The sequence below is a fragment of the Vulpes lagopus genome, chromosome 2 (assembly GCF_018345385.1).
Source record: "Vulpes lagopus strain Blue_001 chromosome 2, ASM1834538v1, whole genome shotgun sequence".
NCBI classification, from domain to species: domain Eukaryota; kingdom Metazoa; phylum Chordata; class Mammalia; order Carnivora; family Canidae; genus Vulpes; species Vulpes lagopus.
The window spans coordinates 53,419,282-53,432,381 of record NC_054825.1 but is presented as its reverse complement, the minus strand read 5'-3'; the positions used below and the strand labels follow the sequence as shown (position 1 = coordinate 53,432,381).

The 13,100-nt window shown below is 36.3% G+C and overlaps 1 protein-coding gene across 6 annotated transcripts in view; it reads right to left on the bottom strand.

Annotated features, from left to right (window-relative positions):
• The window catches only part of HERC1 (HECT and RLD domain containing E3 ubiquitin protein ligase family member 1), a 189,982-nt gene that overhangs the window by 130,077 nt on the left and 46,805 nt on the right, over positions 1-13,100 (bottom strand). For all 6 annotated transcript variants that reach the window (XM_041739213.1, XM_041739209.1, XM_041739249.1 and 3 more), the window contains 3 exons: positions 10,178-11,133; positions 5,284-5,379; positions 695-889 (listed from right to left, as the gene is read on the bottom strand). In XM_041739213.1, coding sequence (XP_041595147.1) covers positions 695-889; positions 5,284-5,379; positions 10,178-11,107 — 1,221 coding nt within the window. In that variant the 5' untranslated portion in view covers positions 11,108-11,133. The remainder of the gene's footprint in view (positions 1-694; positions 890-5,283; positions 5,380-10,177; positions 11,134-13,100) is intronic.

Here is a 13,100-nt window from a genome sequence, read left to right as displayed (position 1 = left end):
GAAGTCTTTAAAAGCAGAATATGGCACGATTCTCCAGAGAGACTAAACAGAAAATTAAGAAAACTATTATTAATGAGCTTTTCATGTTGACTTTATTGTCAAATTAATGTATATTTTATCTCTTCAGGGTATGTACCCAGTCATGATTCAATAAAACAAAGTAGAATGTTTTAGCCTCTTCTTATAATTGGTGGGTGAAGGGCAAGAAATAAAATTATCCTATAAATTCCTTAGACTCCATTATGGCAAGGACCATATAAAATATATTTTCCACTCATTTGAAAAAGACCTAAGTTTTAATGAAAATAATAATAAAATAGAAAGTTCTAGCTTGGCTGAATAGCTACAAATGTAAAAAAGTGATAATAAGATAATAAAATGCCAATCTGGCAAAGGGAAAATTCTAGCTTTTACTTAAGTCCTATTTACCATTTGCGTTGACTATAATGGTAAGTCTGCTGTCATTCATGATCCTTTTCAAAAATCCAGCTCCTAATTTAATTTTTTGAAACTTGGAACTATGTTGGGGAAATGGACTAAAAATGGTTTTTTTCCTATTAAAATGAAAAAAACAATACAGCATGGTATATAGAAACAATCTAGATAAGATTGTCACTCACTTAAAAAAGACTCTTAACACTACTTATAACAAACCCTGTCATCTACCAGTTTGTAAAATATGCAGAGAACTCACCGTCTGAGCATCAGAGAAACTGGGAGCCAGTTTGGGCTGTAATATTTTCTCCTGTGTGCCTTCCACCAACTGATGGCTGCTGTTGCTCCCCCAAACATAAACCTCACAGGTTTCTGAGACAATGGGAGCATCACCAGTCTGAATGCTATCTGGGCTAGCACACGTTCTTGAGTAATCAGACGCCATTCTGCAAACCTAATAGGTTTTAAATTAAAAACATGCAATAAGTAGGCAAGTTGTTCTTAATGGAGATATTTTTATAAATATTGCTGAAATTATTGTTTATTTTCCTTCTAAAACTCTCAACTGGTCAAATAACCTAAGAACAATACACCCAATTTTAACAGATGACTAGACTACTACTTCTGCAAAAGATACTAATTAAGGTGGTAAAATGGGGAGGAGGAGACACACGATCAAGACTTTTTAAACTAATAATTATCGTGCAAACAGCATTACAGAAAGAAAAAGCTTAAAAAACAATTTAGAAGGGGTGCCTGGCTGGCTCAGTTGGAAAAGCATGTAGTTCTTGATCTTCGAGTTGTGAGTTCAAGTCCCACATTTGGATAGAGCTTACTTAAAAAAAGAAGAAGTAGAGGGGGAAAAAAACCCATTGATAATCCTATCACCTTAGTACAATGAATGTTATCTTTTTTATGTACATTCTTTCAGAATTTTGTATATATATGTTCTTTAACATAGTTATCACAGTGGATATATAAAAGTGATGAAACAAAAGTCATGCAAAATTTTCCATGGCTACCTAATCTTCATGAATGAATTGATAATTTTCCACCTAATATAAAAACCCCAATTTACTTAACCCTTTTCTTTTAAGTAGGACATTTAAACTCTTTTTGTTATATAAGCCATTTTTAAGAACATAGTTGTTACTACATTCTGTTACTTAAGTATAGAGAGGCTCAGAAATGGGCTACTATACTCCCAAAAGACAATAATCTTACAATTCTTGAAATATACTATAAAAAGCTGCTTTCCAGGGATGCCTGGGTGGCTCAGTGGTTAAGCATAGGCCTTCCTTTGGCTCAGGACATGATCCCGGGATCCTGGGACCAAGTCCCACATCAGGCTTTGCCTGTGGTCTTTGCCTCTCTCTGTGTCTCTCATAAATAAATAAGTAAATCCTTTAAAAAAAAAAAAAAAACTGCTTTCCAAAATGGTTCTACTACATATCACCAGCAGTATATTTTATGTATAAATAAAGTAAAAATCATTGCTCATTTGCCATCTGTACTAAATATAATGGTAAAGCCTATTGCCATTCATAATGCTTTTTAAAAACTCACACTTCTTGACCTGCTGCCCCCACAACCCTGACAAAGGATAGGACCCAGGGTGGCCATCCCAGTTACCCTAATCAAGGAATACATTTATATGAGAGTACCAGTCTCACTACAGCCATACCAATAATAAGTATTACGCTTCTAATTTTTTATAAACTTAAATGGGATAAAAGTGGATGCATTATCTTCACATTTCATTATCAACAAACTAAAGGTTTTCCACTTATTTACCACTAACTTCTGCTCATTTATTTACTAGGGCTTAATGCATTTTTAATTGGTTTAAATTAAAACCAATTTAATTTTTTAAAATTTTTAAATACTAAAAACTATAATTTAGGGAAACTTTCCTGAGATAAAAAAGATTTGAAACAATATACTGAAATTCTCACATCTCTGATAATATCAAACCAGAACGAATTATGGCTAGATATATTCAAGCAAACTACTGATGTTTAAAGAAAGATCAGCAAAAAAACACAAGCACATAACTCCTATGGGAAATAAAATCAGATTATCTTCAGACTTTGACAGCAAAAGTTCATGTCAGAGGACATGGATTAACAAAAATGGATTAACAGCAGAAGAAAAGAACATGTGAGCCAAGTATAAAGAGAAAGCCATTATTAACACGTGAGAATTAAGAGAATCTTGTTGCAATGGCCTTTACAGAGGAAAGTACTAGAAAATGAGCTTCAGACAATCAAAAAGAAGAAAAAGACATCAATAGAGAGATGGACTATGAGCATTAATACGTAGTTACTTGTAAAACTAAATGAGGGTTAAAAGGAAGTGAATATGATGCTCTATGTACGTTTAATATAAATATAAAAAACAAGGAGAACATATTAAAAATGTAATGTTTCAGTAGTCATATAGTGATAGTATTTGCTTTATTTTAGGACTGCTGTTTGTGTGTATATGTAGTAAGTGATTAAAACAAGTAAGTAATTATGGGGTATTTTAATTCTACCATGCTTGTATCCTTGAGAATAACTATTCTTAGTTTAGAAGAAAGAAGAGAGAAAAGTGGGCGCCTGGGTGGCTCAGTCGGTTAAACATCTGTCTTCAGCTCAGGTCATGATCCTGGGGTTCTGGTATAGAGCCCCGAATCAGGCCCCCTGCTCAGTGGGAAGCCTGCTCTTTCTCTTCCTCTCCTCACTGCTTGTGAACCCTCTCTCTCTCCTCAAAACAAAATCTTAGAAGAAGACGAAGACGAAGAAGAAGAAGAAAGAGAGAGAGAGAGAGAGAGAGAGAGAAACATAATACAGAAAACATTAAGTAAAAATTCTATGGCCCTAAAATAAATAAATAAATAAATAAATAAATAAATAAATAAATAATAATAACAAATTAAAAAAAAAATTCTATGGCCCTGAATCTGAAGGTACTAGTATCAAATCATGAGGTATTTTAGTTTTAAACACACACACACATATACCTAGCTCTGCCCATGACAAAAGCCTACAAACAAAATACTCAGTAGTGATGAACCTATTTAGCACCCTGATTATGGTTCTGAAATACTATTTCCTGCTAAAAGTAACCAGAGCTTTTTGAAGAAACAGCTAGCTGATTCTAGATCTAAAGCAAGAAATGTACAAGATGAATCTGGAATAATGTGACATGTCAAAAAGCAAGAAAGCTATGAAAGATTATTAGGCCTATATCAAAAGAACTTAAGAGGGTGCCTGGATGGCTCAGCCAATTAAGTATCCAACTCATGGTTTCAGCTCAGGTAATGATCTCAGGGTTGTGGGATTGAGACCTGGGTAGGACTCCGCACTCAGCAGGAGTTTGCTTAAGATTCTCTCTCTCCCCTCCTTCTGCCCCTGCTTGCACACACCCTTTCTCAAATAATACATCTTAAAAAACAAAACAAAACAACAACAACAAAAAAAACTTAGGAACTACCCTGAAGAGACTACTATCGTAAAAGACTACTGGCCAAAAATGAAACAGTATGAGCTCCACTACAGATAGTTATTTAATGGGTTAAAACTCAAACACGTTTAAGTCTATGGGTTCATAATGATATTTTTCAAGTGAAATTAACTGGTCTACTTTGGAAGACAACAGATCAATTTATTAAACTGAACATTAATATATAAAATCAGTGTTAAAACTTTTAAAACCTGGATATAGACACAGTTAACCATTTATTCAGCCTTTCTTATATGAACTGAAGCAGAGTAACCAAATAGTTGGTACGGGAATAATCTTTATAAAAACAATCCAATGAAGGGCACTAAGGTGCCTCAGTGGTTGAGCATCTGCCTTTGGCTCAGGTCATGATCCCAGGGTTCTGGGATCGAGTTCCACCATCAAACTCCCCGCAGGGAGCCTGCTTCTCCCTCTGCCTATGTCTCTGCCTCACTCTGTCTCTCTCATGAATGAATAATATCTTTTAAAAAAAATTCTAATGAATAAATGAAAGAGAAATGATACAATTAAACTATCACAATTTACAACCAACCACCAATGAATTAATAAATGTAGTCATTAAGCATCAAGAGTTGCTAACACCACAACATCATGTATGGTCATGCCAAAGTGATCAAACCTAGGACCCATCAATCCTCAGGTCAAGCCTCTGGATCCACCTGTCAATTTGCAGGAAATAAATAGGACATAGTGAACTGCATTATGAGTAATCAATCAGTAAAAATCCCAGGTTCCTGAACAAAAACACTGAAGATAAAGAAAAAAATGGAGGGGTATCTCTGGATTGAGAGATCTGAAAGACATCTGGGTTTTGTTTTTTGTTTTTTTTAAATAGGCAAGACTGCACTATAGTGTCTAGGGATACACACTTGGGTGACACAGCAATAAATGCAAGGAAGGGATTACTCTAAAAGTCAGGAGAAAGGCTGCTTAGGGGAGGAAGACACAGGTTAAACTAGGACATGAAAAAGCCATTTAGAGTGGGTGGTAGTTTTATCTCCTTTCCCTGGATACAGATTAAGAGAATATTTATTTTGTAATAATTCGTTAAGCCTGACGTTTGTTTGTATGTCTCTCTGTATCTGTTTTTATTTAATAAATTTTTAAAGTTACCTGCACATGATACAAAGTTCAAAATGAATAAAAGGGTATACATTAAAAAGTACGTCTCCTTCCCATTCCTTATAACAGACACCCTAGCTCCATTTTTAGAGACAACCACTGATGCTTTTTTCTGCAACCTTTCCAAACACTGAATGATTATTTTTAAGGGATAAATACAAGCTATAGCACTTTAAGACAAAGTAGCTTTTCATGTAAAAGCCATGATTATTTACATACCTCTTCAAAGAGACACAAAGCTGCCTCATAGAGGGAGCACAAGCCATCAGATGTTCTGGTTGGTTCCCTCCACTGAGTCCGATCAGCAGATGAACCCTACAGTTTCAGAAGGAGAGAAACACATGTATTAAAAATCACTTAAATATTCCATAAAAATATCTGTGGAATTGTTTATATGATTATGCTAAGATCAAATCCTAACATTAGGTCATGATTGATAACCTAACAAAACCTAATAACACTATTACACAGAAGCATTACAAAGATGGAGCTATAGAATGATACAGTACATTAAGTGTTAATTCTTTAATGATTGTTTATTCAATAGTGGGCTTGACCCAGAAACAAACACAGAGGCAGAATTTTGCCAATTAGATATTCTTTGGGTGGCCAATACCCAGTAAGTGAGGCCCCAGGAAATATTCTACTCTCCGGGCTTCCTTGCCCACCTGTCCATGAGGATACAAGCAAGTAGAACATAGCCAGCTTGAGTGATGACCTTTGCCAGAGCAGCAGAAAGTCTGTTCCTCCCTTCTTAGTTTCAGCAAAACTAAAGTCCACAAATCAGTTCATGTAGCCACCTGACTACGCTAGAAATAATGCATCTTTTACCTACTACAGCTAAGGAATCAGAGCACCTCTCTGGGACTCTCCAGAGTAGAGCCCAAGGCTGTGACCAGAAATCATTCTGTCACCAAAAAATGACAAACCAGAAAGTGAATTTGATCTCTCTGATCCTTCAAATTCCTAAATCCTTAAATCTTTAGATTACAAATGTCAAGTTCCTCCTTTGATTTAGCAACCCTCTAATTGTGATATTTTCACCCATGGCTTAATTTCAATGGATACTATACTGTAAAAATATTTATATTATAGATGATAAACTGGCAGATATACCACAGAAAAGCGTATCTACTATGGAAGGGAAGTTGGCCTAGATGCCCCATAAGATCCCATCTAAGATTATATGATTTCATCAACTCAAACTATTTTAATTAACATGATTCCTAAGAAATAAAACAAATGAAAATGGTAGTAGCTATTTAATTTATGGCCAGTTTATCAGGTACTAATCTCTGCTGCCAAATCAATTTTTCTTTTTATTTAACGTGGTGCTTCTCAAATTTTAATATGGACATAAATTATTTAGAGACTGTTAAAATACAGATTCCAATTCAGTAAATAAAGATAGGGCCTAAGGTTCTGCAATTCTAACAAACACCCAGGATATACCGATGCTGCTGAGGCTCACTTTTTGAGTAGTAAGGCTACTTGCAGGTCATACCAGAAGGTGAGTGTTCAAAATTAACTAGTACCTAGACATACAAGGTGTTGCCACATACCAGCAAATACTCAGGGGTACAAACTCTTATCAATTCCATAATTAGCTGCACAGTACTTCTGAGAAAAACCCAATTGTAAAAGCCATCTCTAGTAATCACCAAATCAAAAATAGATGAGGAACAACAGCCTGTAGTATTTTCCTAGGAGCTGGTACCAGAGCCATCATAATCCCCTTCTTTATGCCTTTCTACAGTATGGAGGAAAGTGTTGAAAAGTACATGAAGTTTTCAGTGACAGACTGATCTGAGTTTAAATCCAGGCTCCATTACTTACTGGCTATGTGAATGAAGGATAAGTCTCCTTATCCTTAGGCAGGAATAATGCTGGTATTACTTAGGGCTGTTGAGAAAATTAGAGTTATGGATAAAACATGCTTAGCACAGTTTCTAATATACATAAGAACTCAAAACTAGTAGCAGCAATTATTAACTTGCATCATGTACCCTGAGGAAGAAAAAACAAGAAATCTAATAAATTCTTGCTAAACTTAAAAATACCAAATGAATAACACATCCTTCAAATACTGTCACTGATTTCTATTCTTCCCAATATAGGCAATATTGTACTTCCCCATCCCCCCATCCACAGTTCCACTTTGTGTGGTTGCAGCTACCCAAGGTCAGTAACAGTCCAGAAGATGTTCCTCTTTCTGACATATAGTCAGAAGGTCAACTGACTTAACATTAAGTCACAATATCTATTCATTCACCTCATTTCATCTTTATCTCATCAGCATTTTATCATCTCACATCATCACAAGACGGGTAAGTGCAGTACAGTAAGATATTTTGAAAGAGAAACCACATTTAAATAACTTGTATTACAGTATATTGTTATATTGTTCTATTCTATTACTGTTGTTGTTAATCTCTTATTGTGCCTAACTTAAACTTTATCATAGGGTACGTATGTATAAGAAAAACCATAGTACATATAAGGTTTGGTACTATCTGCTGTTTCAGGCTTCTATTGGGAGTCTTGGAATATAATCCCCAAGGGTAAGGGGGGATAATGTAATTAAGGGTGAGACTACTCTATACCCAGTCAGTAAGGATTAAAGATATCTCTAAAACCCATTCTGTACAGAATTCTTAATGAAAATAAGATAACAATACTATACATAGTTATTTTTAAAGAAACTAAATTTTGGAAAATATAGTACATTAAATGTATAACTTTATACACTGTTACCATAGGAATTTTGATAGTCTAAAGATAAGTGGAAATTCAAATAACATAAATTCATGGTTTTATAGGTCTTCATCTAATTACCTCCCTCTTAACGAACTAGGGGTGGTGGATGGGGAGGAGGGCGAGGGGTGGAGGGGAATGGGTGACGGGCACTGAGGCGGACACTTGACGGGATGAGCACTGGGTGTTTTTCTGTATGTTGGTAAATAGAACACCAATAAAAATTAATTTAAAAAAAATAATAATTACCTCCCTCTTAAGCAACTACCATCAAAAATAATGTTACACCTTTTATTTTTTCATATTTGTCTTTTTAAGATATTCTGACAAAGACATAAGACTGAATAGAGTACATTTCCATATATTCTTGCTATATGGTTTTTCTACTTAAAATTGGTTCAATGACTCCCCACTGCCCACAGGAACAAGTCTCAACACCCCATAGCACGAGATATAAGGCCTTGCCTACTTGGCAGCTTCACCTCATCCCATTCCACTCCATACATCCAGGGGCTTGCTTTCCTACACCTTGGCTACTTTGTAAACTCTGGTCCTCTCCTCTGAAAACCTCTCCAGCTCCCCACACTCACATGCTGTGTGCAAACACATCATGTTTGCAGGCAAACTCTTCCTACTTTTCAACTAAGCTCAGGGATCCTTCCTCCACAGGCATTTTCTGCCCCTTCCCTCCAGTTCTCCTGTGTCCCATCACCTCCTCCCTGTGCACACCTCTACTATAACACATTATCATTAATTTGAAATGCTTGTGCATCTCTCTTTCCTTAAACTGTGAGCTGGCTGAGGGCATGGATGCTACAAAGTTCATTTACCTTTTAAACTCAGTGCCTAACTGTACTTGGCACACGGTGGTAAACAAACACCTACTGGTATCAACGACCAAAGGTGTTTTTACTGTTGTTTATTCTTTTAGAATTCAGAGATACACATTGACATTATTTCCCACCTTTTTATTTAAATATCAATAAGAATCTTGTAAACTCCCATTCAAACACAATTACTGTGTATTGTGTATCATTAGTGAAGGCTAGGAATCATACAAGTAAACAAAAATTAAGGATTGAACTCATTTTCGCTAGGCCTTATGTACTACGTTGATGGTTATGTGTCTCCCCCTTTAACTTCTAGCTTGGGGGTAAGTTTTATCCCAGTTGTTCAATGGCAGAGAAACTTAAGGCGGGGAAGATCAGGTCAAGTTAGAGTTCAGCGTACCAGGAGAGGATATACCTATTTTCTGAATCTCGGATAACACTGTGAAATGAAAGAAATGTGGGTTCTGGAGACCAAGAGCATCAGACTCTATCACTTACTGCAATTAGGAACAATAAACATAAAATTCAATTAATAACCATCTCTTTCCCCTAAAGTCAATCTGAGATTTAAGTAAATTCAATCTAATATAGGCCTGTGGTGACTTTAGGAGAGCCAAACTAAAATATACAAGATTCTTCCCCAGAGTAGATCCAGAATTCTGTAGAAAGCAATCTAGTTTTCCAGGGTGCCCTCATCACAATAAGGAACTATATTATAGGGTCTAACCATGTACACTATGGAGGCTCTGGAGGGAGAGCCCTTTTGACAAGGTGTATTTGTCCTGGAATGAAAGAGGCAATGTGGAGGGGAAACTAGAAATACAACGATAATATAAGCTTATTATATTTTACCACTTTATTATAGTTTACCTATTTATTTACAAATATATTTATTTAAGGTAGGCCTTCATGGGGAAAAAATGAATCTACTTACTATTTTTTTTAAAGATTTTATTTATTTATTCATGAGAAACAGAGAGAGAGAGGCAGAGACAGAGGCAGAGGGAGAACCAGGCTCCATGCAGGGAGCCCGATGTGGGACTTGATCCCGGAACAGCAGGATCACACCTTGAGCCAAAGGCAGATATTCAACCGCTGGGCCACCCAAGCATCCCAAAAATGAATCAATTTAACATAAATGATAACTAAAGCCACACGGTAGTCAGAAAAAACAGGCTTTGCAGACAGACTTGGGGTTGTCAAATTAGTTAACATAGCATCTGCCTCATAAGTGCTTACTTGGTATGTATTTAACTTCCAATTCGTTTGCCAAATAGATACGTAAATTTAGGATAACTACTACAGTTTCTTCATCCTTAAGATAAGGATAAATAATATCTACCTCACACAGTAACATGGTAATTGAATCAGACAGTGCATAAAAAGCATCTGGTCAGTAGTAAGTGCTCAACAAAGGTTAAAACTCTCTTCTTCCCTAATTCCTGGTATTAGGGAGAAGTAAATAAAAGAAGTTGAAAGAAGAATGAGATGGTTTATTACAGATTAAAATACAAATTTATAGTACATACCAAAGAACGCCTCATCTGCATTAATATAGTCATAAAGCAGTCAAAGCTGATCATTCCTTCCTGGCTTGATAGCAGTTTGCTTTTCTCCATGGAATTTACAACCGCTGAAGCCCCCAAAGCCATTTCTATCCATTCAAGAAGATACCGCAAAGAGCCTCGCTGAGCTGCTAAACCAAGTAGCAACTCAGAAGCTAATCTACGACCTAAAGTGTCTGCCCCAGAATTGGGAATAGTTACTCCTTTAAGAAAGGTTGTCACTTGTGATAAGCAGTCCAAACCCATCGGAGGAATCTTGCTTTCATTTGCTAAAGATAATGGCGGCAAAGAGCTGACAACTTCAATTGCAGTATGAATAACGTCGTTGCAAAGACTAAGACCAGGTCCTGACACAGGCATCATCCAACTTTGTCTTAGAAGTGCAAATAATAAACTTAGACCAGTTCGAACACCCATTTCTATAAGTGCATCAGTGCTTGACCGGGGACGTTCACTAACAGAATGGACATCTGCTGAACCAGAGCTGCTCTCTGGAGAATGCTGCTGCTGTTTCACTTTGCCTTTGTCATGGTATTTATTAGAAAGTGCATAAAAGACACGCTGGAGCACAAGCAGTCTTTTCCGAAGCGCCCCAGCAAATGGGGAATCTGAACATACCATCTTCGCTAGTGCTAGCTGGCTGCTAAGAAGGGCATCCAAATAGTGGTCCTGCTCATCACTTGAAAGAGACTCACGTTCAAAGTCTGGCAACTGTGGTCCTTTGAGGCACAAAACTTGTTGGGGCAAAGGTACTACTTCTTTATTGCTGACCAGTTTAGAATACAAAACAGCAACTCCCTCTCTTGTAGCAATAGATTCACTGTCCTCTGTAATCCAGGAGCTGTTGAGGTGTTCAAGCCATTTCAGTTTCACTGGTGGAACCATAGTTGCCATGTCGGTTTACTCTTCAGCCATTAGTTCTATAAAGGAAGATGAAAAAGCAGTCAAAAACGTATGCAGATGATTTGCAAAATGTTTCTGAACTTCTATCTTACATTTACAATTAGCGATTTCAAACTGGTGAAACAAAGTCTGAACTGCAGTTAACAGAAATGTAACCAACATTAGTAGTTTAACTTTGATAAATGTCCTATAGTTATATAAGATGCTAATATTAAGGAAAAATGGGTGAAGGACGCATATGGGAACTATGTACAATCTTTGTAACTTTTGCGTAAATATAAAATTACCCCCCAAATAAAGTTTATTTTAAAAATTTGTGATGTGTACTTTTTTAAAAAAGATTTTTATTTATTTATTTATTCATGAGAGACACAGTGAGAGAGAGAGAGAGAGAGAGAGAGAGAGAGATTAAGAGAGAGGCAGGCAGAGACACAGGCTGAGGGAGAAGCTGGATCCCAGCAAGGAGCCTGAGGTGCGACTCGATTCTGAATCCCGGGATCATGCCCTGGGCCAAAGGCAGATGCTCAACTGCTGAGCCACCCAGGCATCCTGATTTGTGTACCTTTTATCTTCAGTACATGCTGATGACCCTAAATTCATACTTCCAACTCCAATCTTTTCTCTGAACTCCATACTCATATGTACAATTGCCCACCTGACCTACCCATACAGATATCCATACAGATACCCAACAGGCATCTCAACATATTCAAAACTGAATTCCTAATCCATTACTACCACGCCCACTCAAACCTATTCCTCCTGTAGATTTCCTCATCTCAATAAATGGCACAGCATAGTGAATATAGTGAATGGTACTATAATGGCATTGTATGGTGACAGGTGGTAGCTCCATTTGTGGTGAGCACTGCATAATGTACAGAGTTATTGAATCACTGAAATTAATGAAACATTGTCAACTATACTGGAACAACAACCATAAATAAATAAAAGGTGTTGACCAAAAAAAATAAAAAAATAAAAAAAAATAAATGGCAACTCTATTCTTCTAGCTCCTCTGGCCAAAAACCTTGGGAGTCACCATTGATTCCTCCCTCTCTTACACTCCAAATCAGTCAGCACTATTTTCAAATACATCCAGGATCCAAACAGTTCTCACTCCCTTCATTGCTAATACCCTGCCTCAAGCCATCATCATCATCTCTTGGATCACTGAAGAAGCCTTCATACCAGTCTCCCTGGCTGTATGGAGGAACCAAAGTGATTCCAAAAGGGGAGAAATATTTTTGTCTATTTTGTTTACTGCTGTCTTCCAACATATAGCAAATAATCCATAAGTATTTGTGTTTTTTTAATTATTTAAAAATTAAGTTCTATGGGATAAAATATTCACAAAACATATAACCCACAAAAGACTGGCATCCAAGATACATAAAGAACTCCTACAACTCAATAATAAAAAGACAATTTAATTTTTAAAATAGTCAAAAGACTGAACAAAACTTCACCAAAGATATATGAATGGCCAATAAGCACAAGTGCTCAAAATCACTATTAATCAGAAAACACACATTAAAAACACAAAGAGATACGATTACAATTCCAGAAGCATGGGTAAAATTTGTTTAAGGCTAACAGTACCAAATGTTAGCAAGTATGTAAAGGAGCCAAAACTCTCTAAAAGGAACAATCACTGAATGTTTCTTATAAAACTAAACTAATAGTTTTCTTATGAAACTAAAACTAATCTCTACTCAATGACCCAACAATCTTTTTCCTAGGGGTTTACCCAAAAGAAAACATTTGTCCATTAAAAGGCTTAAATAAAAATATGGTTGCCCCAGAGGTGAGAGCATGATTAAACTAGGAAGGAGCATGAAGGAACTTCCTGAGGTGATTATTACTGAATTACCCAGGTACATGCATTTATCATATTCAGTAAACATACATTTAAGATTTTTACATCTCACTGAATGTGAATTTTACCTCAATAAATACTGAACTCTAGTTGATATGCATATTG